Source organism: Glandiceps talaboti, chromosome 22 (assembly GCF_964340395.1).
Source record: "Glandiceps talaboti chromosome 22, keGlaTala1.1, whole genome shotgun sequence".
Taxonomy (NCBI): Eukaryota; Metazoa; Hemichordata; class Enteropneusta; family Spengelidae; genus Glandiceps; species Glandiceps talaboti.
Window position 1 is genome coordinate 10019428 of NC_135570.1, and position 27915 is coordinate 10047342.

General features: G+C 35.6%; 1 protein-coding gene across 1 annotated transcript; it reads left to right on the plus strand.

Moving 5' to 3' along the window:
- The first annotated feature begins 1889 nt into the window (after nt 1-1889).
- Nucleotides 1890-26055, plus strand: LOC144451921 (protein transport protein Sec24C-like). Its single transcript, XM_078142829.1, has 18 exons — nt 1890-2582; nt 5514-5688; nt 7615-8226; nt 8567-8678; nt 9347-9474; nt 10497-10635; nt 11700-11815; nt 12304-12428; nt 13903-14094; nt 15319-15412; nt 16641-16757; nt 17312-17482; nt 17830-18072; nt 20382-20520; nt 21815-21933; nt 22535-22714; nt 23166-23447; nt 23998-26055. Exons 1-18 carry the CDS (start codon nt 2254-2256, stop codon nt 24136-24138), a joined length of 3414 nt encoding a protein of 1137 aa, XP_077998955.1. The 5' UTR covers nt 1890-2253; the 3' UTR covers nt 24139-26055.
- The last annotated feature ends 1860 nt before the right edge of the window (nt 26056-27915 follow it).

Sequence of the window (27915 nt, forward strand, 5' to 3'; positions counted from 1 at the left end):
TGTTCTCAGTGTATGATAGTATGAGTAAGTTATTGTACATAACAAATCATTTTTAAAAAAACATCCCAGTTGCAGCTAGTGCCACAACCAAGCTTTAATACCACTTATAGAAGAGCGCCCTCAACGTGCCACAAGAGCACTGATTTCTCTCGACACATAAATTACATATTCTTTTGTTAAGCATTTGAAATTTACATGAGAATGACTGGAAAATATAGTATTATTGATTATTAACTCATTGCTTTGTTAGAAGAGAGATATCTGTTTCCTTGGTAACAAGATAAAGAATATTACGTGTTTCCTGTTGTTAAGAAGAGAGAACATTTTGTTTCCATAGTGACAGGATAGTAGTATTACCGTTTTCCTTGACACAAGATAGAGAATACTTTCTGTTTCATCAGGAACAAGATCGAGAATATTACCTATTTCCTTGATAACAAGATAGAGAATATTACCTGTTTCCTTAGTAACAAGATCAAGAATATTACCTGTTTCCTTGGTAACAAGATAGAGAATATTACCTGTTTCCTTAGTAACAAGATCAAGAATATTACCTGTTTCCTTAGTAACAAGATAGAGAAATAACCTATTTCCTTGGTAACAAAGTGACACAGACAGAATACAAGGTGCCAATAAATCTCACACTACTTGAAAAATGAATTGCAACTTCATTGAAGAATATTTCTTGTCCCAATGTAAACCATTACTGACAAATTTCTTACAATATATGTACTTCCGAAATGGTTGAAATATTTCTTTCTCTCTCAGCAGTTTTCCTTTGTTGTTACATGTAGTTCATGTTTAACCCCACAGAATAAAAATCTATGTGCTGGTGCTGCTATCTCGCAGGTTCACTTTATCTCGTTATACTGCCCTCAACGGTAATTCCTGTAGTATAATGTTGTCTAGTCTTCTCATCTGTTGTACATGTGTTCCATCGAAAGAACTAACTTATACAATTATAAACAAGGATGACTAAAATCAGCTTCATTTGGGAAAAGAAATGATTACGTTAATTTTAAAACATACACAATGGAAAAGAAAGAGTCAGACTCCATTTTTGAGCCTTCCTTTAAGTTTGACCAAAAATCAATATCCCATTTTACAACATATTGTTTTTTAAAAGATCCTGACATTGTAATACATAAAGAGGAAATCTAATAACAAACATGCATGCCAGGAGGTTGTGTGCAGTCTGTATTTGAGACATGCTTTATTGACCTTGATAGTTGAATTTATGTCTCTCTACTGTCTGTTCTCTCTCTGGCTACACCTAGATGTTCATGATGGAACCAAAAGTGATGATATTTGCTGCCCAGTTGTACCAGTCAGAATTTAACTCAACTAAAATAAATAATGAAAAGTATATGTATATGCCAACCAGTATTGTTTGTGGAGTACATATTTACATACCTAATTCTAAAGTACACCAAACTTGTCACTAGAGGGCGCTATACTTGCAAAATTAGTGCGGCGGCCGGGTACCCCACCCCCCATGTTTTTGTTCATATTTTGATCCATTGATTATATCTGTGCAAATTTGAAGAACTCGTTAATTAATTATTTATGTCACTAAGTAATTAACAGCGAACTTCCCTTAGCCTTGGCCCGAATGTACATAGTTCCTAAAGTTCTCTAGTAAAAGTTAAAACTAAAAGTTCTATGTATATTTGTGTTAGAATATACACTTGTGTGTGTAACTATTTCAACTTTTCTATGATTACATTATGAATGCGTGTCACTCATAGAAAATCAAGGTTTAACGTTCTAGATATTTCCCTATATATGCAAATGTCATGATGAGTGTGGTCCAACAACATTGACGGAACTACACGTCACGGTGACTCTCAACCCGGAAATTGGCCCATAAGGCGTTGCGAAATTTTGCTTACGTGGCTACAGTACGCATGCGTACATCCGGGCGACCTCTCGTTGAAGCCCTGAATACGACGTGGCATAAGAAACTCACGGTAATTTTTAGTATATTTAGAAACAGTGTCATCTTTCCGTGTTGTTTTGGGCAACGTGGAAGGGAATCCTACCGTATCTTTACATTTGGTGGGACTCGGGTCATTTAAACCAGCGTAAAGGGAACGGTAGGGGCAAGTTTTTGATAGTGATTATCAACACTTCGTCGCATGTTCCGGTTTCATGAGACACTCACTCGTTGGAAGTCTGTAAGTACCAAAACAGCTGTAATATAACATAGAAATCACTAAAACAAGTTGACTTTACCCCAGTACTACTTTTACCATGATGAATCCACAAGCCGGACAGTCTATGACCTATGGCCCGCAAGCCGGTGGAAGCGGGTACGGTAATCCGAACTATGGTCCCCCACCACCTTCCGGTCAAAATATGGCATACGGACAACCTGCTGCCCCAATGGGACAATATGGAGCACCGCCTGCAGTGAGTAAGGGTCCAGTGGCACCACCTTCTTCGGCTCAACCACCAGTTAGCATGTATAATGCTGGCCAACCACAAACATATGGACAAGCTAACCAGAATGGCCCCTACTCAGGAGCACAGGGAGATGCCAGTCGGCAACAACAGTTTTATGGCCAAGGACAAAGTCAAAGGTATGATTTTCTACTTGATTTAATTAATTATAGTGAGAATGGGAAGAAAATCTTCACCAGTTGTGACAATATTTCCCAAATGGCCTATATATATGTTTGAAAGCATTGGGGTCATTCCCACGTGTAGGTAGGTGTACAGACTAGTATAGGATTAGGAGACAAGTGACTTTAGAAACACACGTCAAAACACCCACCACACCTGTCAACACTTAATAGTGTTATTAAGAAAAACAGATGTTGAATTTTTGAGTTTATGTAAGGGAAACTGAATGACATTGACAAATAGTATGTGATGACCTTGAGCGTGTATACATAAATGATATTTCATATTATTCATATTCCATTTCCACACTGTGACACACACAATGAATATGATATATACATGTAACTGTACTAAAATAATGTGCGTACATTGTGTATGCTTATTGTGAATATGGTTCGACCAAGTCTCAGTCTCAACTCTCAACAAACTGAATCTACTCATCCCACTTGTATCCCACCACAAACTGTCTGTGTATTATACCAGTACATTGTGTATTGAAGGTAGTGGTGAATGAGTTGCTAGTAAATTTAAAGGGTGTAACCATTCAAGGATGAGTATTAAGTATGTAGTTTGAGCCAGGAGTGTATGGCAAGGGTCTATTGTGACTGCCACCTGATAAATATTCCTTGACCAAAAGTTGATGCAGCTCACTGCCCTGGCACATTTAACCAATACCCATGTATGCAAATTTACTATTTTGACATGTGGCAAACTGTCAGTTTTGACTGGGATGCACTTGTTATTTGCTTTTGCTAACATTTGATTATATGATCCTTGAAAGATATAGATCTGTGTTTGGTTCAAGTTTCTGATGGTGTAATGTATTATAAGTCATGCAAGAAAATAAGATACAATTCTCATGGTTTTCTCTTGGTCCTGAAAGTAAGATTGTAATTTACATAACTCACTTATTGTTATGTAAATTTCCCACATTCTGTTATTGTTTCTTAAAATTTTTGAGAGTACACATGTTCTCACTTTCAGTATTGTATTTTATGTAGTCAAGTAGTCAGTGGAGGTCCTAAGTTATATCTTCCAAGAGATAACTGGCTCAAAGTATGGTGTAAATGTAATATGACAACTTTAATGTATATTGACTACATCAAAAATGAGTAGCAATACAGATCATATCATAATTTTCTGTGTAATTCCTGAGCATTCACATGTTCATTCAAAACTACCCTCCAAGTTCCAATTTTTGTTCAGAATTATCAGTGATATTACCAGCATGGCCACCGGCTATAAATATTCTCCCTTTCCAAACTCAAACTGGGGACAACATGTTTCTGGGCTCTGTGCCCCCTTGTGAAAAATCCAGGGTTGAACATGACCACAATACCTGCCACCAAAGATGGTAGACTGTTCTTCCTAGGCAAAATTATGTATGCATGATTATATATGCATGAACCTGTCAACAATGATACATGGAGATGTTGGAGATGTATAAAGGCACAAATTACAAAAAAAAAGTAGAATATTAGAGGAGTTATTGTAACAGGTAAACATAATTAGGTATTATTTCCCACTATTTTTCTTCATTCATTAGAGGAACCGACGAGTGCCCTAAGGGGTCCTTGTCACTACAAGTCGCGAGACAAGTAGTGACAAACCCTTAGGACATGAGTATTTTCCGGCTGACTGAAGAAAAATATTGGAGTAATATAATTATACCTCCTCAAGCATAACTTATGAAAAAGTGGGAAAAAATAATGGTGATTTGAATGTTTTGACTCATATTTTTGACATCACAAAACCAGTGACGTAGACACAGGTTATCGTGATATAGATCAACCAGGATATACAGTCTGTCCAAAGACAGTAAATTGGATTGAGTTTGATGTTATACCCCAACATTTTTCTTCGTTCAGCCAAGGAGATTACTTTTGACCTAATGGGGCTTTTGTCACTACTATTTACCAGCTGAATGAAGAAAAATGTTGGAGAAAAGTGTAATTATACCAGCGTCAGTAATATCATGGCTATAATGGATACTTTGTAAATATAATTCAGGTTCTAGCTGAGACTTACATTTTGCATAAAACCTGAGGTTTGGGATTCATTAATTATATTGTGTCATTTTTGTTGACAACAATCAGTTAATCTTTGATGAAATGTAGACATAAATAATTCAACATTACCAACTTGTTGCTCAAAAACCATACATAACCAAAACCATACTTACACAAGAGCTCTTTAATTTTTGTAGCCCAAGTGGTTTAACCTGCCTTGTCTAATATCCGTAACATTTCATAGGCAGCTCTAGGGTACCAAGAACGATCCATATGTACAAGCTTAAAACAATAAGACACATCTTTTTATATACGTACAGCAAAGTGGGACCCTGCCACACTCGCCCAAAATAGCTTCAGTATTTGTGCTACTCTCGACCCCTAATAAAAACCAGCAAAAACGGAGACGTTTTCTGTAGTTGAGGAGAATTCATGGCCCCAGATTTCAGATCCATAACAAAAGTACAAGTGTTACACAACTTGAATGAATTATGCATGGACATAACACCTAGTTTCTTTATCACAATTTGTATCTGAGTTTCTTGGTTTAGAGGCAAGTTCATTTTTGGCAGGTGACCATGACAAATGCGAGGTATGTCTTCTGAAGCCAATTTGATGTGCCATTTACACTGACATAGCATTTTGATATCATCCACCAAGATTTAGTATTTCTCTGTCCTTTACTATCAGGTTTCACAAAAGAAAAAAGAGAAAATTTTATAATTTTGACCCATTAGGAAACGTTTTCTATTTTATTTGAAGGCATTTTGTCAATGGTTGCTGATTTTACCATACAAAAAAATACCATATTAGTGTATCACTTGTTGTTATCAAATTGGTGCACAAGAAAGATAAAAATATATCATTTTTTCTAAACAGGGGTCCAAGCCAACCAGTACCTGGTCAGTATGGAGCTCCCCTTCCACCATCTCAACCAATGAGAAGTGCAGCACCTCCACCTGTCAATCAAAACCAACTATCCAATCAAATGAGTGGAATGGCCATCTCAGGACCACCTCAGCCCCAGCTTGCACCCCAACAGAGACAACAAATGGTAAGTTGAGAATGTTCATGAAATCTCAATGTTTACAGTAGGGTTCTCCCCAACACCAAAAGAGTAATGGTCAGTCACAAAATATTCAAGATCAGTAGTATTTATAAATAAACAATATAAGTAAATATCAAAAGATGTCAGTGGCATGATTTATACTTTGCTTCTTTTTTTTTTGAGAAATTAAAGAATGAAAATGTTTACATAGATATTGATAGATTACTAGTATTGTGTTCAAAGTTAGTCTCCATGTTTACTTCACTTGTGGAAGACTATGTACAGTAATTACACTCTATCACAGTTGGATACTGATAAGTAGACTATGCATTTGCCTGAATGAATAGATAACTTTATACATGTACAAGAGTTTTTCGCTTTCCTTGGCTATAATTCTTGCTCTTTTTTTTTGAGATATATGCTCATCAATTTTGTGTTTGAATAAGTCCTTAATACCTGCAAATTATGAATTATCATGAAGGAATGCACATGTTCAGAGTAGAATTACTTATTATCGTAGCAGCCATATCATTCAAAATACAATGGACTTGTATTTCCAGACAAGGCAACTACTAACTATGTGCACCATGGTGTTTACTGCTGATATTATCCTTCTAAGTTTTAGTGTAACTTCAACAATGTCTGTCACTGTGGTAGCAAATGTTGAGACAACGTTTGAAATCAATTCTAGTAATCTATCAATATCTATTTAAAAAATTTTGTTTATTTTGTCAAAAAAGCTGTAAATGATGTAACTGACTTGAAGCTGTTGTAAAGATTACATTTTCTGAGTTCAGGGTGATACCAACCGATTGCGATTCACTTCACCCCAATTTCAACTCATCTCATTTTCAACTCATCTCAATCCATTTCAAAATCATGTTGTAAAGTAATTTTCAGATCTTTGTAATGTGATTGACATGTGTATGTATGAAAATCAGGAATGCAGTGATACATAGAAGCCTACATGCAAAATACCTACTAAGACAAGTAAAGGCCTATTCCCTGACTATTTGTGCCCATCGTTCATCTTGATTTCCATCATAAAATAAATTACAAAGTTTGATTGGATCAATTCCTGGAATCCTGTGAAGTTGTGTTAGGATTATAATGGAGTCACGATTGCGTTTCCTGATTTTAGTTATCAAACATGTTACAGTAGACGTAAAAACATCAATTTGGTTTATTCCTCCGTCATTTTAGTAAGAAAACCAGATTTTAGATTATATGAAAAGTAAAAACAAGCAATCAAATCTGATGCACTGAAATTAGGGGGAGTTGAAATTGGTGCAATGATCCATCGCCATACCAACCAGTTTCCTTATAGTTCATTGACCCATTGACATTGATATTCATTTGTCAGGAAGTAGCTGTATATATTCAGTGAAATATTCTCACAAACAACGAAAAGTTTTCACAAAAAATCATGAATATTTCATACAAATACACAACAGAATTGAATTTCATCAATCAACTATGCAGTAAAATAGCAGTCTTCAAATATTTCAATGATTGACAGTTCTTCATCTTCATCTACCTGTCCAATAAAAAGTTATAGTATTGTTGTAGTGAAAACATTTAGGTTTCAGAATATACCTTGTTGCTGTATCATTTGATTGTAGAATGTACCTTGTTGCTGTATCATTTGATTGTAGCTTTCTCTGTATGTTCATTTTTACGTATAATTATGAATATGACAAGCAAATCTATGAATAGTATCCAAATTCAGCTGTAATGCTATCCTATAATCACAAATAACCATGGTGACAGTATAGAAGTGTAGCTTTGTTAATTCTAGATTAAAAGTACCGGAGTTAACATGTCATTTTAACTAAATAAAAATATGAATGATATACAATGTATAAAGTACATGTAACCATAACCAACAGAATTAGTTTGTTCTTGCATATTAATTTTATTTTCCAAATGCAGGCTCCACCACCTTCCAATATGGCTGGCCAAAGACTACCACCATCTAGTATGCCTGGACCACCGTCCAGTATGGCTGGACCACCAAGTTCAGGATATGGTGCTCAATCGTACGGTGGTGCAATGCCTCCATCAAGTATGGCTGGACCTCCATCTGGGATGTCTGTTCAACCAGCTCCAACTGGAATGAGTGGACCACCTCCTTCAAGTATGGCTGGTCCTGGTGCATATCAACAACCACCACACGGACAGGCTGGTTACATGCAAGCCGGTGTCCCACCAGTTTCAATGGGTGGCCCGCCATCATCACTAGCTGGTCCACCACAGCCAGGAATGGCAGGTCCAGGAGGTATGCCACCTAGCAACTATTCTGGACCGGGTGCGTATCAGCCGCCTGGTACTCCAGATACACCTACTAGTACAAGTATGCCACCCCCTGGACCGGGTGGTTTACAGAGCTTACCACCCATGGGAGGTGGTATGCCAGCTGGTGCAGCCATGGCAATGGGTGGTGCAGGAATGGCTGGAGCACACCCAGGAATAATGCCGCAACAGCCTCAACCACAACCACAGCAACAACAGAGGAGACTTGACCCAGACCAAATGCCAAGTCCGGTAAGTTATCAAATTTTCCTATTACGAAGAAAGTAAAAGAAACCACTGATCAATGACAGGGCTAGTTCTGACTTTCCAAAACACATTGTATGCAGCTAGAAAAATGGATAGTCTGAACAAAACTGGGTTTGAAGATTTCTAAATATTGTGACTAACTTACTCTCAGAGCATCATCAAATCAGCAACTACCTATATATGCAGTAACATACCATTTGTACTGTATTCTGAAATCCTTTCTATAAAAAAACTTATTAACAATTGAATATATTCAAGATTTATTTGCTATGGCAACTATGAAATGTTACCCCATTTTTGAATTTTATGTTTGTTTTACCTGTAGATTCAAGTGATAGAAGATGACAGACGTAACCGTGGTAACCAACAATTTACAACAAATCAACGTGGTAGCCTGCCACCACTTGTGACAACAGAGTTCAGGGTAGTAGATCAAGGTAAATCGTTTAGTCGGTCTTACAACATTGATAATTGATTTGGTCGATAAAATGATGGTGTAAAAAAGATGAAACTATAGATGGAGCAATCTATTGTATACACATCTGATTCCATGTTTTACACTTGTTTTGAAATTCAATAGTGATGACTGGGTCACTGTTGCCCCAAATCTCCAGTGATCTTACCAATTTTTGCCATTCATTGATTAATTTTCTGTTTTGACCATAGAAAATCTATTTGCCATTTGAGTCGTCAACAACACACTGTCTAATTTGACTCTGTTAGGTCTTGACAATGTTCAACCTCATAAACTCATTGTTTTATTGCAAGACCCAGTTTTCGATTGTCTATTATAAGCTCCTAATAATATCAATAGGGTTGACAGTGACCGAGTGGTTACACCACTTGCCTCTTCCCACAGCGGTCGGGGTTCAAACCCATTCAGGGTTTGATTAAATTTACCACTCTATGAAAGAAGAGTGTCGTTCAGTTTGACTCTCCATTGAACCCATGAGGGATGGCCCTCACTGGACTTCTTTGGCGACAAGTGTTTATATACTTAAAGAACTATCCAGTATAAATAAAGACAATTATTAATATCTCATTAATTTTAATTCTCCAACAATATATCACTTTAGATTCACGATAATCTTGTGTTCATTTTCAGGTAATGCCAGTCCAAGATTTATACGTTCAACAATGTACAATATTCCATGTACTCAAGATATGATAAAACAGTCTCAGATACCCATTGGGTTTGTGATCTCACCCTTCGCCAAGCTCAAGACAGATGAGGTGAGAATAGAATTAACCTGTTCATAATATTTGTATCAGATTGTTTACTGTACCTAAACAGGGACTTAGATCATGTCATTCTCTCAGAGGGTTAGTGACCCTCTTTTAGGGACCCACAGACATATGCTATAAGGTGTTGAACTGTTAGTCACCCCTCTGGAATAATAGTAATGTCCAAGTCACATGAAGATGCTGCAAGTATACCTGATCCTCACATCAAAGCCTGTTTTAAAGTTTCGCTTGTAGAATTTTTAGCTTTAGATAACAGTTTTATGGCCTCTTTGCATGTACATGAATTACCATGGAAACTGGAAATTTGTTTGTGAACTGAACTATTATGTAAAGAGGCCAAACAACTGTTCTTATCAAATGATTGAATGTAATATAAGTCTCTCAAACATGTTGTGCCAAGTGTTATTAGTCCAATTCATGTTTACTTTCCCAGTTTGTAACAGTTTCCATTTGTCCACGGTCTGATGTCAGCGATTGTAAAAAGCAAACTACATGATTGAGACGCATTGAATTAGCATTACAAATGTTAAGGCTATGCCAAGACTGAAGAATTTCATGTATTTGAAAGTATTTGCATAAAGTGTATTGTGGGTATTGGTTAATTGAGGTGATAATGAAAATTGCAACACTTATTGCGAGTTTAAGAGAAGTTGTCATGCTATTTTGATATTACTAAAGTTTTTATTTAATTACAAAGTTAAAATAACAGCTGTGAGAATGAATGTTCATGGACTCAGAGTTCATAGTTACTAATGACAGTTTCTACTCACAGTCAAAATATTTCCTTGAAGCAATTAAATCCCAAATTTTTGCCAACATCTCATCAGCATCATCTGACGAGATGTTCGCAAAATTTAGGATTAGCCCTCAAGAAATATTTTGATTCATTGAATAGAAATGTGTATTAGCAAAGTTTTAAACTGTGTTGTAGATTAATGGTATACTGTGGTCAGTGCAAAAGTATTCAGTCTACTAAACTCATGTTAAACTTTGTTTGTGTTCGTGAACAGCAAGAACCACCTCTGGTAGACCATGGACCAAATGGACCAATACGATGTAATAGATGCAAGGCATACATGTGTCCATTTATGCAATTTATTGACGGTGGACGAAGGTTTCAATGTAGCTTCTGTAATTGTATCACTGAAGGTAAGTTTATACTCCCTGTTTTGATTAGTCTTGCTGCTAGACTCCTCGGGCTCTTCTGTTTACTTTATAGCTGACCGAAGGTTGCTACTGAGGGTGCTAGCCTGTGCCCAGAGGTACTCATTATCTGTGAGCTGTACCAAGCAACCCCCAGCACAGATCTAGTGTCTTACAACAAGACTAACTTTTGATATGAAGCTAGGTTCAATCCAACTTTCAAAATGATTATGTTTACTACAAGCAGGTTGTGAGGAATGTAGTATGAGTTTGTAAGTTAGAAAGATACGGATGGCTTCTATGGATGCATTTTCTACTTATGCTCTGAACTGAATGATCTGAGTCCTCTTAGGAAGGGGTTGATGTTACGTCTATAGGGAATGCTGGCATTTGTCTCACTGGATGAAAAATGCAATATCATTCTTGAAAAATTGACTAAAATATTCTTAGACGATAACTAGAACCTTAGCTTACAATGTTTATTATCCAAAGTAAGACGTTGATGAACTCAGACTACTTCTTCTACATCATGGGTGAATTTGCAATAAAATAAATTTGTGATCAGTCAGCTAGAATGTCTCTAACACTGATCTGTGACTATGCTAACTCTCATAGTAGGTCAGGAGTTAGCGCAGTCACAGATCCAGTGCTGTGGACAGGCTAGCTAACGGATTGCAAAGGTTTTTATATCCTGAGTATGATTTTATTTTGGGGTAATTTTATTGGTTAGTTAGCTTTTCATGATTGGAATCAATCATACAATTGCATTACTCTAGAATCTGCTCAAATGGCTAGAAGGAGTTTCACCCTCTGATGAAATGAAAAAATATAATTGTGGGTGAAAATACTATATAGACTGATTTCTTGTGAGTCACCACAAAGTGAGGAATAGGAGAACTTCAAATCTTGGTGTATCATAAGAAATTACTGATCGTCATTGTGTCAAATTGCCTTAGAGGGCATACTGATTACACAAGGTACATGTATTACTCAAAACAACCTATCCCAGTCAGTTGGGTTTTTTATTGAACTGATGTTGATAGATGTTGTTTCTGTTTTGTTTTTTCCAGTTCCTCCAGAATACTTTCAGCATTTAGATCACATGGGTCGAAGGATAGATTACTATGAGAGACCAGAGTTATCTCTTGGGTCGTATGAATTTGTAGCCACAACAGACTACTGCAAAGTAAGTTTCACAACATGTGTATTTACATTTTTATGGTCTGTCAGTTTGCATTCATGAAGTCTTGGCATAAAATGTAATGTTACAAAAATGTGTTCATTACCTCTGGCAACAGGGTTGGATGGAGGTTATGTTTTCACTGCTGTTTGTTTGTTTGTTTGTTTGTTTGTTTGTTTGTTTGTTTGTTTGTTTGTGGAAATGTTGACAATAAGATATCAATCCAGTCTGACATAAAATATAATGTTACAATAATATGCACAACTGTGTTCATTACCTCTGGGAACAAGGTTGGATAGAGATTGTTTTCACTGTTGTTTGTTTGTTTGTCTGTCTGTGTGTTTATTTGTTTGTCTGTGCATTGCCCGTGAGATGTGGACTAATTGAATCGATTTTGGTGGAGATTACTATTCTGAATCTGAATTCTAGAGAAGGTATGGTAAATCAAAAGACATGCTGAAATACTATCTTAATGTAATCTATTTTGTTTTCAGAATAATCAATTACCAAACCCTCCTGCCTTTGTCTTTATGATTGATGTAACATATAACAGTGTCAAGAATGGAATGGTTCCCTTACTTTGTAAACAACTTCATAGTTTATTAGACAGGCTACCAAAGTAAGTCAAAACTTGGTTCCTTTACAGTAGTCTCGGTTACCTAGACTCTCACTGCTGTGGGGGCTCTTCTACGAGACCACCCAGGCAAGAGTTGCGAGTTGAGATTTGGTTTCCCCAGTTTCTCGGTTTGGGGAGGTCTTCTATGCAGAGCCCCCAGTGAGAGTCTGGATAACTGAGACTACCTTTACAGTTGAATTAACTTAGTCTAGAATGAATATATTTACATAGATATTGTTAGATTACTAGAATTGGTTTCAAACTTTGTCTCAACATTTGCTACAACAGTGACAGACATTGTTGAAGTTACACTAAAACTTAGAGATAATATCAGCAGTAAACACCAGGGTGCACAAACTTACACTTGTAATTGTTGCCTTGTCTGGAAATACAAGTCCAGTGTATTTTCTTTGAATGATATGGTTGCTACGATAGTAAGCAATTCTACTTCGAACATGTGCATTCATTCTGTCATAGTTATAATTTGCAGATATTTACATGGACTCATTCAAACACAAAATTGATGGGCATATATCTCTGAAAATAAAGCAAGACTTGGTCATGCAGAAAACTCCTTTATAAAGTTGTCTATTCACTCAGGCAAATCCATTGACTGCTTATCAGTATCCAAGTGAGATAAGATCATAAAATCTTCAAGTAATTTACTGTACACTTCTACAAGTGAAGTAAACTTGGAGACTAACATTGAAACCAATACTAGTAATCTATCAACATCTATGTAAAACAGTTTCTTCCTAGGCTAAATTAAATCAGTGTTATAAATGTATTGTTAAGTTGACTTTTCATAATAACTCTTATTTTGTAAATATATTTTGTATTATGTTAGCTTACTTATTTACATAATTTAGTATTCTATCTTTTGTAGAGTGTTTTAGTAAGTTGGGTGTCTTAGGTCCGTTTATATGGTGCCGTTTTCAAATGAAAATGCAACTATTTTGTTGTGATTGCTCCAATAACCTAAGTTTATTTGTTCTAAATAGTATACTTGTGTTCATAGTCTGCTCTTCGTGTGGTAACAATTTTGAACTAGATACAATCTATAACAAATTGAATCTATCAACAACACAAGCATTATGCTATTATCCCTCACCCTAATGTTACTTATCACATTTTGTTTGGTTTGTACAAAACAAACTTGGGAACACAACATATATATTGGGTCAAGTGTTCTTTAGTCTTGTCATGTAGGTACTGTAATATCTCTAACTCTAATGTTACTTACCTCCTATATTTTGTTTGGTTTACAAAACAGACTAGGGAACCTAATATATATATTGGGTTGCGTTTCTTCAGTCTTGCCATGGTGGGTACTCTAACATCCCTAACTCTAATCTTACCAGTCTCCTCCTTTTTGATTGGCTTACAAAACAGGATAGGGTGCAAAAATATGTAGTGATCCAAGTGTTCCTCAGTCTTTCTCTCCTAATTACTGATTCAACTTTTCATCTTTTTTCAGAGAGTCTGGTCAGGATGAGTCATCAGTGCGTGTTGGTTTTGTTACGTATAATAACACTTTACATTTCTACAATATCAATGGTGCTCTTGCCCAGCCACAAATGTTAGTTGTATCAGATGTCAATGATGTTTTCATGCCACTATTAGATGGATTCTTAGTTAAATTATCGGAAGCTAGACCTGTTATAGATAGGTAAGTATCTTTATCATATACATGTGCATCGAACCTGGGCAGTAATTTTCAGTATCACGGCCTGGCACACTTTGCCCAAATATGGCAAATGGCACGCTCATCGATATCCATTTGTTCAGTGATTTGGCTTTGTTAATTTCTTCACTATTTGTACATTTTTGCAAATAAAATAATATTTCAGTGCCAATTTATCTGATTATGTGATTCAAATGACATTTCTTTGCCACTACATGGAGTATATGATAAAACATGTACGACCCAGATATAGGTTTTACGGCCCTCTTACAGTCGGACCCTTCGGCTGTACCACCTCGGTCCACAAAACCCATACCTGGGTCATAAAGATTATAACTAAAGGGGGTCAAAGGTGTGGCTGATTTTTATCTCCACTACATTTGTTTATGCGGAGGTGACCCAGAAAAATCATTTTCACCTGTCCTGTATAGTGTGACCTCTTTGAAATTGTGAAATCTGGCTTAAAAGAGGCCAGCTCAGAAATAAATTTAGGTGGGAGCTTCACACCTCTTGAAGAAATAGCCTTAGCATTGTTTTGGCATTAGTACAATATTTGTGAAGCTCCTAACTTCATTTACTTCCCAAAATGCTTCACCCCAGTGTCCAGCAAGTTTCTTCTCTGCCAAATTTGCTAATTTTCATAACTGTATTTTACAGTGACCACATACATGTAATGCAGGGTTGGTACACATTTCTTTTCTGTTTGTCCCAAGCATAACAAATACAGCTAAGATGAAACAAGCCTTACCTGTGTTCCCTCTTAAACAGAGTTTGTTAATAAACCAAATATCTGTCAACTACAGTTAGTAGTAATGTATTACTTATGTTAGAAATGAAGAGATGAAAGTCTGAATGGTATTAACCAGGATTTTATTTAACTGTACACAGACTGTCTTTAGCAAAGACTAACAAAATATGACAATAACAGAAACATTTTCAATTACTTTATTTGTAGTCAAAAGTTTCTGAACAGTTCTGTTTGCAAAGAGAGCCAACAAACATGAAATGAATATTCCTATGTTTTTTTGGGGGGGATACAGTTTTTTGCAAAGTAGGTAAAATCTACTGGGGTTCCCAAAGAAAATTATCAGAAACACTGCCATTTTTACCTCTTTCTCCCTTTCTGTTACAAGGTTCCCCAACCTTAGCAAAAACACTTATAAGAATACAGTCTCATGAATAATTTGTGTGTTTTTTCTTGACTTTTAGTTTATTGGAACAGATCCCACAGATGTTTAGTGAAACTAGAGAAACAGAAACAATGCTTGGTCCTGTAGTACAGGCTGGTCTTGAAGCACTCAAGGTAAGAAAATACACTACTAGATACCTAGCAACAAAGACCACACACTGTACAATGTCGTACCCACAACTCTCTCTGATAAGTATGCTTGGAGGTTCGTAATTTTAGAACTTTTTCAATAACCCATATTTCTCAACTCTTTAATCATAACAAGTAAATTTTAATAGTATGTAACAAAAGAATGCTTAGCAATAAAAAGTAAAGTTCTAAATGTTGTCAAAAAATTAACTTAACTAAATCAAACTGAAAAAGCCATGGTGCGTACCTGGCGAACACTTTGGTGAGCTACTTGAAAATTCTGGTGTAATATGAAGTTATATTCATCAGCTTAGGCTAAATTAAACATGTACTCTGAATAAAACACTTGCAAATGTCAAAGTATCACTAACTTGGGTAGCCAGTTTGTATGAATAGCTTTAATATGTAAATTCCTTCTGCTATACCTATTCAGAGAAATCTATATCTTTGGGTCATAACAGGCGTATATATTTTCCTTAGTTTCATTGCAATTATTCTGCATGTCTTTCAAGAAAATCTGTTGACAAATTTCTATGCTTGCTACTCCTGCAATAAATTATTGAGTCCATAACCGATGAAAATGGGTATTCAGAAACTCATCAGTGGCAATTCTATACTTTCCAAATGGCAAAAAATATTCTTACAAAATCCTGTACACAGGTGAGATTTATCTAACTTCAAGGAGATGATGTCCGACAGTACAAATCAGAGAGTGTTATGGGTAAAAAATTGTACAGTGCCACACCCATAGTAATGATGGTACATGATACTAATATCTCAATATTTCTGATGATAGCATATTAGTTTACCATAGTTTCAATCATTGTTTTTATTATGACTAAGTAATTCCAAATGCAAACTTTACCATATTCCCCCTTGTTACTAGAAAAACATTGAATATCAACAAAATACACATCATTCTAAAGGATTTTTATTCAAATACAATATAGTATTAATATGTTCAGTGTGCAGACCTACTGCAGTTTATTGTGGTGATAATTTTATAATATGTCCTACAGTTAGTAGTTGTCTTCTGCCCCTCCCACACACCATAGCTTTAATTCACCACCAGAGGGAGCATTTCATTGGCCAGGTCCAGCATCATCTCAACTCTTACTAGATCACTGCTATAGCTATAACAATATTTGCAAACTTGAATTACTGACTACATTATAACTATCTTGATCATTGTATTGTTTATCACCATTTACAGGCTGCAGACTGTACAGGTAAAATTTTTATCTTCCATTCATCATTACCAATAGCAGAGGCTCCTGGAAAGTTGAAAAACAGAGATGATAGAAAACTGCTTGGATCTGACAAAGAAAAGGTGTGTAGTAGTAGACTTTGTTGTCAATATAATTTAACACTGTTTTGACAGTAAATAACAAAGTCCTTGGGGTGTAATCAGGACAATTTGTGGTGCATCGGAAATGTGTGTATTAGTGATATAAATAACAAAAATAGTTTATTAAAGAAAACTTTGTAATAAACTATTCCAATATTTCCCCTCCCCTCACCCCATCTGTCAAGTCATCCACCCTCCCCCTCTAATAATGGTTCAGTGATATGAGCAAAAGTTGCCTTTTAAACAAAAATATGGAAACAACATGAAACCCTTTCTCCATCTATCCAGTCAGACAAAGACTAATTTTTACTAATTACCAGACTGGTACATTGTGTTCATGTACAAGAAGACATTTTAGTCACTACTTATTTTTACTAATTACCAGACTGGTACATTGTGTTCATGTACAAGATGTCATTTTAGTCGCTACTTATTTTCACAATTTTGTTTCAGTGAAAGACACGATAATTAATCTTTTGCAACCATTTCTAGGTTTACAGCATAACACTAAGTGTACTCCTTTCTTATATTTCCAGACTGTCTTACAACCACAGACCAACTTCTACAGCAAAATTGCACAAAACTGTGTTGCTGCCGGGTGTTCAGTAGATTTGTTCCTCTTCCCTAATGCCTACGTTGATTTAGCTACTATTGGTCAAGTCTGTACAATCACAGGTGGACAGTGTTTTAAATACAATTACTTCCAGGTGAGAATAAGATGATATATTCAAACTCTGATTTATCTACTGATGAAGTCTACCATCACAGGTGGACAATACAAATACTTCCCCCTGTGAATTTAAAATCATAAAATTCAGATTGAACTACGATTGTCACCATCACTTTATTAGCCCAGTTATGAACTGTTAGTGTCCCCACAGATAGTAATTTATTCATAGAACTTTTAGTCTTTCAGTGAAGGAATTGTAATTTGTGAAAAGAATGTTCCTCAGATAGTTTAAAAGCGTTACTGTTCTTGTAATTCAAAAATATTATTTTTTGTAACTCTTTGTCACCCATTTCTTATAAAGTAATATGTATATTTTCTTTTCAGGCATCAACTGATGGTGAAAGGTTCATTTACGATTTAACACGTAATATGGAACGTCAGATAGCATTTGACGCCATCATGAGGGTGCGTACAAGTACTGGAATACGACCTACAGGGTTCTATGGTAGTTTCTACATGAGTAATACTACAGATGTAGAGTTAGGATCTATTGACAGTGATAAAGCCATTGCAGTCGAGATTAAACATGATGACAAGTTACAAGAAGAAACCGGTGCATTTACACAGGTAAGACACAAATTTACATTCATTTACACAGGTAAGACACAAATTTACATTCATTTACACAGGTAAGACACAAATTTACATTCATTTACACAGGGTAGGACACAAGTTTACATTCATTGATGTCATCAGAATTACTGCTGTTTTGTGTAGATGAGAAATAATCAAGGGAAAACAAATCCACTGGTCCTGGATCCGGAACTAGCATTTTTTGGGGCGGACCCACACACATTTTACCTTGTCTGGTCCGTTGGACCAGTACCTTATACTGTTAATAATTATGTTAAAAAGTCATCTGAATATACAGATTCATAGGTAAGATTTAATGTTCCACATTAGTGGGACCTTGGACCACTAATTCTTTCAGCAGGACCACTGGATTTTTTAAGGCATTGGTCTAGGGACCACCAGTTCATGAAATGATTTGTTCACCCCTGATGATATTTTTCGTTTACTAAAGCAAATAAAAAAAATTGTGTGTTTCCGATAACCTGACTGATCCTGGTTTAAGCCTCTGACCGTAAACATTTTTTTAAAACATTTAAAACAAAAAAGATAAGAATTCTTTATCTTCTTTGACCTTCATGCACATCTGTTTTCTTTCCCCAGTGATGTCTGTACATATTTCATCAAACTATAACAGAAGGGGTATTGTGACGAACATTTTGGTTGTTTTTGGATCAAAGCAATAATTTTCTAAAATAAAATAAAATAAGATAAAATAAAATTCCAAACTACCTACCCTATGTTTTTGAGGCCATGTTATTTGAAAGACACGGTTATTTTTTTTTCACCTAAGCAGAAAAAGTTGAGTACACGGAGAGGAAAAAGGAATGTGATCAATTGTAAATTGTGAAACTGCATACCATTGCATTTATCCCTACATGCATAGTGAAAAATGCAATATTATTTACACACGTACTATTTTTCACTGCACCTTTGTGAAATACATGATTAACAGTTAAGGGAGGTAAGCAGGTAAAATCTACCGAGGTTCTCCAGTAATTTTAGTGGGGTTCCCAAACAAAATTATGATAGATTGTATGAAAAACTATGTCACTTTAAACCCCTTCTCCCTTTTCTGTCTCCATGGTTTCCCAATATTAGCAAAAACTGTGTATTATGAACTGTGTAATCCAGACAACACTAAAATACGATTTACTCTTTTATTTCATACCTATCTTCATCTTATATCTCCAGGCCAGAAAAAATAAAAAAAGCTACCCATATTTTTGGCATTTTAATTTTTTTTTTTTTTTTGGTGATGTGCAATATATCCTCATCCTTCACACATCAGTAAAAAGGCTGTTGGACTACTATGCACACTTTTCTTCAATTATTCAGGGGAATTTCTTCAAAATTATATTTTCTGAATAATACATGTGACCATATACATTTGAGTCAATTCCAAATTATGTAGTATCTTATACGATGATTTACTTGGCTCTGGTGATTGATGCATACAAGAGTGAATTGAGATTTAACTAAGCTATTGCATATCCATCAATTTGTGTACAATTAAAAGGAATGAACAAAATGTACAACTATGGGAAGGGGGCTGAGAAGTCACTGGGCCATCAAAATTCTGATAGCCTGAAAGGGGTACATGAAATGTTGGCTCTTTATTTGTGATTTTTTGGAACCAAATTAAACTCATTTACCAAGTACACATCTGCAAAATATCTTCAGCTTTGTCACAAAAAAATACACTTCTTAGCCAGATAATATGTACTGCACAGTATAATTATCTCAATAGTGGTATTTTAATACCATATTCAAGAATTGGAAGATTTTAAATTATGTCTATGGTTTGATATTTTAATCCTCTAAATAGCCTCCTACATTGTCTTATTTTCAAAAACACTTAACATTTCTTGAGAGGAGAGAGGGAGAGAAGCGACAAAATTTGTTTGACCGTAGATTGTGTACATTTCATAACTGTAGAACTGATAGAAATCGATTGCCATAGAGACAAATTGCAAAAGATAAAATCAAAATGACTAAATAAGTACTATATAAACTCAACTTGAAATGTTTTGCCATTGTTATATTGGGCTTGTTTTTACATCCTTTGTCCAACATTGTGAAAAAAATAATCGACCTACCTACCCATTGTGATGGGCAAGATTGCGCCCCGTTGAACAGCTTTTTTATTTTTTGTGGCCATATCTTCAATTTCTAGTCTAAAGTGTTTCTATGTTTGGTTTTCTTGTTGACACCTTTCTTTCTATCTATCTCTTCAGGCTGAGTGCTTTCCATTCTAGTATGTCTGTGTTGTTAGCTTACATTGTGATACATTTCTTTATTTTCAGATTGCTGTACTGTATACAAGTATTGCTGGTCAGCGTAAACTCAGAATACACAACTTATCACTGAATTGTTGTAATCAGATGGCAGACATGTTCCGTAGTTGTGAGATGGACGCAGTACTCAATATCGTTGCTAAACACGGTCAGTAATAGAAAACAATACACCATATGGTTTAGAAAAATATATGATCATGTAGGAAATATACTTATTGACCAATATTTTTCTTCATTCAGCCAAGGACAATATGAGTGACCTTAGGGGCTTTGTCACTACAAGTTGCTAGACTTGTAGAGACAACCCTTAGGTCAAGAGCATTTTCCAGCTGAATGAAAGGAAAATCGGGGAAAGTGATGTTAATTTTGAACATTTTGACTCATATTTTGAACACAGCAGAACTAGTGACATAGACACACGTTGTCATGGCATAGAGCGGTCAGAGTATAAATTCCATATTTTATTGTTCAACTTGGCTTGTGCATTGTATAATAATCATTACCACATACACTATGTCCATCGTGGTCATTCTGGATGATAACTTACACAGGTTATAACACACAACCAGTTCAAAGCATTTTAGCATTGAGCTTTCGATCTGTCTTAGTCGACAATCTTCATCAGAATAGCAAATTCCATAGTTACAGCTGACCACTAGATTCCAAGATCAACAGAGACATCTACCTGACATCTACAATCGGCCGGTCATACTGCCACCTAGTGGTCAGCTGTAACTAGGAAATATGTCATTCTGATGAGGATTGTCGACCAAGACAGATCATACTGCCACCTAGTGGTCAGCTGTAACTACGGAATTTGTCATTCTGATGAGGCTCATCGACCAAGACAGATCATACTGCCACCTAGTGGGGACGATCGCATAATGTCACACAAGCTCAGTAAATGATCTTCATTCATTTGTGTAGGGGAGGGGGGGGGGTCTGGCATAAATGTGATTGCTGAACTTCATTTTCCAACTTCTAAGAAAGTTTCGAAAAATTTCAGACCTTCAATGATAACAGGTTCTGTATTTCCTACTGGGATGTTAAGTTGATTAAAATTTACTTCTAATGTGATATACAGTGATGGGTTTCTGGTGGTATTTTAATGTGTTTACAATCATGTTTTTACATTGCATCGACTGCAGTGGTGTGACCACTACAATTTTCATCATGGTTTACATCATATATAAATGTGCCAATGTTGCACTTGTGAACATTCTTTTAGGGTGAGGGGGGTGTCCTAAATGAAGGAAGTTTGTTTATTGAACTTGTGTGACATTGTCTATAAAATATGTCAAATTTAGCAGTGTAATTTGGGTATCAATATATTATTAACTGCATGTATGTATTTTGTAACCAACCACTGCAGACTTGGAGTTGTATTGTCTTTAAATGTAAATCATTGAAATCTCATCATTTGATTTATTCTTTCTACCCAGGCATTCACCAAATAGTCCATTCAACACCTAAAGTAATCCGAGAAAACATCATCAACCAGTGTGCAACAATTCTAACATGTTACAGGAAAAATTGTGCCAGCCCATCCTCACCGGGTCAAGTAAGTAAACTTATACAATCCAAGGAAGTCTGTAGGCGTTGTACTGTACTGTACTAGAAAATTGTCACTAGTCCATTGCAGTAGATGATGGATGTCTCCCATTAGGGTACTACATTGTTGTTAATGTTATCATAGAAGATGTAGAACAGTAGACCACCTAAAATAGAGTAAATACTTCAAGCAGAAATATCTAAGGGTCTCCGAAAGACTCTGCATATCATACACATTTTATTTTCCCCAATTACAATTTATATCGATAAGAAACACACGCTTAACACTGACCAGTCATTACAAATATAAACAACACCATACTCCTGCTGTCAAAGAGGCACTGTTTGTGCGCACATGAAAATGTGTATGATATGCAGTCTTTTGGCAACCCTTCCATATTATTGCTCTCTCTCTCTCTCTCTCATGAATTTAGAAAATAGCATATAGTATTGTATATTTTATTTGACATTAAAAATACAACAAATCAAAACTGCATATTATAATCAATGTACATAAAATGATAGTAGTAAAGGTGACAGCTTATGTAGTTGTCTAAAAAATTTACATTGTCAGAATGTTCGATTAATTCCTTCATATCTTTTGTTTACAGTTAATTTTACCAGAATGTATGAAATTACTGCCATTGTATGCAAATAGTTTGATCAAGAGTGATGCCTTATCTGGTGGTGCCGATATTACAACTGATGACAGGAGTTGGTTGATGCAAACAGTCTCTGCCATGGACATAGAATCATCACACGTCTATTTCTACCCAAGATTGATTCCACTGGTGAGTAAACTATCCACCCCACAGTTTCAATAGAATAGTTCAATATATGGATTAATATAAACTCAAGCTGAGTTTAGGCGAGTTTAGGCGTAGCTTTTACTGCATATTTAAAAGGTACTCACATTATTGTACCTACTATGGTTAAATTTATCCATCACTTGCAATTGACTTAACTAAAACCTGGTATTAAGATATAACTCATAAATGATCCGATTTATCAAAAAATGTTCAGGAAATTCATACTATGCAATCAACTGTTGTAACAGTGCCAGAGGACATCAATATTAATATTATACTGGAATGTGGTTGTATTTAAGTAGTTTCACTTGAGTTAAAAAGGTTATAAACTCAGCTTGTGTCCCTTTAAGGGAACCACATTTCCCACAATGCATCATTCAAGATGGTAGATTTGTAAGTGCCATATTAAGCAGTGTGTTTGTTTGTTTTGTAGCATGATATGGATCCAGGCAGTACTGAGTTGCCAGCAGCTGTTAGATGTTCAGTTGAAAGACTTAGAGAAGACGGTGTGTACCTTTTAGAGAATGGTGTCTCCATGTACATGTGGATTGGACTTCATGTCAGTGCTGACTGGGTACAGAATGTGTTCAGTGTACACTCCCCAGCACAGATCGACATCGATGCCGGCAAACTACTAGCGCTTGACAACCCTATATCTATTAGAGTACGAAATGTTATTGAACAAGTCAGAGAAGAAAGGCAACGATATATGAAGGTATGTAGCTCTTACAATTTATTCACTAATCTTTACTGACCAGTACTGGAAGCTGTACTACTAAAGTCTACAAAACTCGTATGCATAGAGGGTTTTTATCATATATATCCTATGGAGCATTAATATACATCATTTTCTAATTGTTAATGGGGTCAACAATTCACCCAACTGAACTTATTTGGACAAAGTGTATATAGAAGCAAATATGAAAATCATTGTATGTGTCTGATAACCCAACACTAAACATTTTTTAAACATTTGAAAAAAAAAATCTTGACCTTCTTTCCCCAGTGATGTATGTACATATTTCATCAAACTATCACAGAAGGGGGTAATCTGACCAACATTTCATAAAAATTTTAATTAAAAAAAATTAAATAAAATCCCAACCTACCCTATTTTCTGAGGCCATGTTATCGGAAACACACAATTGTTTTTTTTCTCTTAACAAAAGTCGAACACTAAAACTGTAGCTATGCTACTAGCATGTCCCCTACAGGTCTTTGAGTACCTTGATATCACTGTGGTTGTCTGCATTTGTGTTTTTCAGCTGACGTTTGTACGACAACGCGATACACTGGAACCGTGGTTCAAACATTTCTTGTGTGAAGATAAAGGATTCAATGGTGGAGCTTCATATGTAGATTTCCTGTGTCACATGCATAAAGAGATCAGAAATATGCTGAGTTAGAAGCCTTGAAAGTAACCAATGTCAGTGTTTTTACCAATTTGTAAATTGTAATATTGTATGAATGTGTCTATGTACAGTGAAATGTGTCCTGGGAAGTGGTCAACTGCTAATGTTATCGAGGGCATAGTCTAAATTAATGAAAATGTCTAGATATAAATTTGTAAAGGGCAGACAAGTGGCATTTCTTTCCTTGCTCTGTCTATCAAAATACATACATGCAAATGCCGCACTGAGTGGGCAGCTTCCCTGTGTGAGTGTGATCATCACAGCCATCAAAGAATCATCAATATTTGCCTCCTGTGAAGACACCTTTAGTTCTGTTTCAGGTGAGTAATGCAGTACAAACATCAGATAGTTGTTTTCCTAGGCTTAAAAGCATTTATGGCAAAATGAGGTACAAGGGGTGGGGGAGTGGGTCAATAGACAGATTTCACTGTACATATAAAAGATGTTATATCACTTCGTTGTATGTATCATAGTTAATTAACTGCTTCATTAATTAGCAAAACATGAAATTGTTATCGATACAGGTCATACTCTCAAATAGATGTAACTGTGTTTATCAATGCCATATTTTACAGCATAGAGGATTTCTACTAATTATGCATCAATGTTATTTTGTCTCCGTAAACTCAGCTATACAAAAAACAAAATACTCATCAGATTCTTAGTGAAACATCGTTTTTACATAAAGTACATGCTGTTACTCAAAATTTAAGTGTGTAGAACCCCAAATTTGCAATGAACAAGAGATTTAGAACTAGTTGCTGTATTGTACATTTCAAAGCAAAAAAATCCAAACCTGTAACTTTAGCAAGAATTTATTTTTTTTTTCAAATCATATTTTATTTTTGTCTGCAAGATATCTCATATTGCATCACTATGTTAGTAGACAGTTTGTCAAAATCACCAATCTTGAGGAGTTATTCTGGTTTAGTTTAAGAACAGCTCATTTGTGTATTAGATTGGTACATCTGATAGACACGAGGCCACTGTTTCTGTGATCATAATTTTGAATTGGTTGACATCAATTTGAACCTGTAGGTTTAACATAACTATCCCAGGGCACATAGACATTGTATCTCAACTACCAAATTACAAGGGGGGTGTATTAGTCTGTAAGACTAATGAAAATTAATTGAAAATTGTAACTGAAACAGTTCACTTGGCTTTATAACCTTACTACCAAGCCCTGTTAAATATAGTTTCACATTGTCCCTCAGAGAGGTACGATCAGAACAGAAATATTGGACCAAGTGTGCTTCAGAGTTCAAAGGTCATGACCTATGCGAGTACACACTAGTCTTCATGATATTCTCCTGAAGTCTAAGTGTGTATGTATATAGTCCAACTCACCCTGACAAAGTAATTTAAAAGTTGTATGCTTACCGAGGGTTGAACTAGAGGAGTGCGCCCCCAGATAGGCAACCAAAGTTGATGATCATTGGTTGGAGGTGTTCCTTCTTTTAGCCTTCACCATAATTAACTTTATTCTTGTGGTAACTGAAATAGAAATTGCACCTTTATTACATGGCATATGAATACATTCATCTTTAGGGTTTCTGATAATCTCGCTTTCAGACTTTTTTGTTGCCGTTTACCCATTTCTCCAATATAAGCTTTATATATATCAAAACTGGTGCAACAGTTACAGGGGATTATAAAAGTATACATGATTGGTCAGAAGTGATGCATACTAATGCAAAAGTCACTGATCGTCCAATTAGAACATGTGTATTATTTAGGATTATCATTATACCTTCACTTGAAATGTAGATTTCCAATTCACATATTAACTTGATGTTGTTTTCCGTATATGTGTTGTTGATAAATAAAACAATATCTTTCTTTCTGAGTAACTATTTTGATGCTATTTTTTTATCCATAGTGAGTAGTTTCAATAAATTGAATTCTGTATCTCTACAGATAGAATTTGATTAATAAAATATAATTCCAAAAAGGAGACATTTGTGTTGTAATTCAAGAGTGAATGATTGTGACCTGTGACCGAGTGAGTGTGGTGTACACCTTACACTGCAACATATTGATACATTACTGAATTTGCCCTGATGTAGATTTAACTATAGGATTTTGAGTGGCAAATTTGACTACCACTTTACTTTGATAACACTGCCAAATGGGTGCAAATAAACCCAGCCTATTGGTAAATATCATTTTGGCTAGATGTACAATAATCATGATAATGTATTAGAGAATAAACTTTGGTAACTGGAGAGGTGCAAATTTGAAGTAATGAAGCAAAAAAGAACACAGCAGGGAGTGTGTCGTTGAGCAAATGTGCGTACAACCATCCATGGTACAACAAAAACAGTAATGGCTGACAGTGAAGGATCATGGGAAAAACAAAGGGAGGAAGGCTGTCCTGGGCAACCGATGAGGGCGCTAATTCACCCCAATGAGAAACCTATCGCTGCAAAATTACCTAACTACTCACAACAAAGACTCATTAGTTGCAGCACATCTTTGATCTGACCCAACTAAATTCTGTACAGAGACACAAACCTACTTTGGTAATGTATCAATATGTTGCAGTAGTGCCACACTAATTAAATTTTATAGAATTCACATCAAGTATAATAGTATACTGTTTCATTTGCTAGTACAACTAACACTGAAGTAAAGCACTTTCCCTATGTGCTACACTCGTTTATAGAATTCATATCACGTGTAAGACTATACTTTCTCAATTGCTTTACACATAAGTCTAGTATATGGCCTTTCTAACATAGTCAAAGTCAATTTGTACACAGAGTTTTCTGCTAAGGCCTAAAAAAATAATTGTTTGGTTCCGATTACCTGACTCCACCTATATTACTTGAAATTATACAAGCTGTAGTTGGCTGCTGTGTTCATTCTTATCCACCTTTCTCAAATGAATAAATTTTACAATTCCCTTACAGTCAAATATTTGCTAATGTAGATATACTTACAGTTACAGTCCAAATACATCATTTACAGAATCCTCAGATCTGGGCACAGTGTGCTTTTCTCCAGAGATATCGATGAACTGATGTATAGAGTAACAGCAAATCCGAGAACAAGCCTCTAGAAATTAAGTGGGAGGAGTGTATTGTTCATAGGTGTCCATACAAGCTGTTCAATCACTGAAAACAAAGATGAAAGACCATAGATTAATTAACTAAATTAAAGTTTTATTTGCTACAGACCTAATATATGGCGCACACACTGTTAATCAAAAAAAAAATCATTATGTGATACTATTAAAACGAGAGCACACACTACCACCAACGCTGAGGGCGCCCTCGCACATTGGCGTTTGAAGACTGACTCGGCGTCCCAGTGCAGTGGACGACTGACTGGTGTTGGTCAATTTAAATGTCCATGATCTGGATTTCGATTTATAGCAATAGTTGAGCTCGAATTTTTATCACGGGCAGTAGTAAGTATGATCCTTTCTCATCAATAACACTGAAATAGACCTCCATTTTAGCTTCAGTTGTTCATTTTTTTCAAAAATTATTGCGTTGCAATGTACGTATTAAATCAACTGTAGCCTATAGGCATAGCACTCAGTATAAATATTAAGTCATTTTGTGCAGAGTTGGTCGAAATCGTCAAAATGCAATAATTATTTCTTTTTAAACTCTAAAGGTACTGTACTTGAAAACCTGGATTGGTGTTAAAGAGTTTTTGGTGCTTTACATAAAAGAGAAAGACGTGTCCATCATTTACGACTCAATGTATCAATTACTCATTGTATCGCCGACAATCTCAAGAACTTCTCTCAGAAAAACA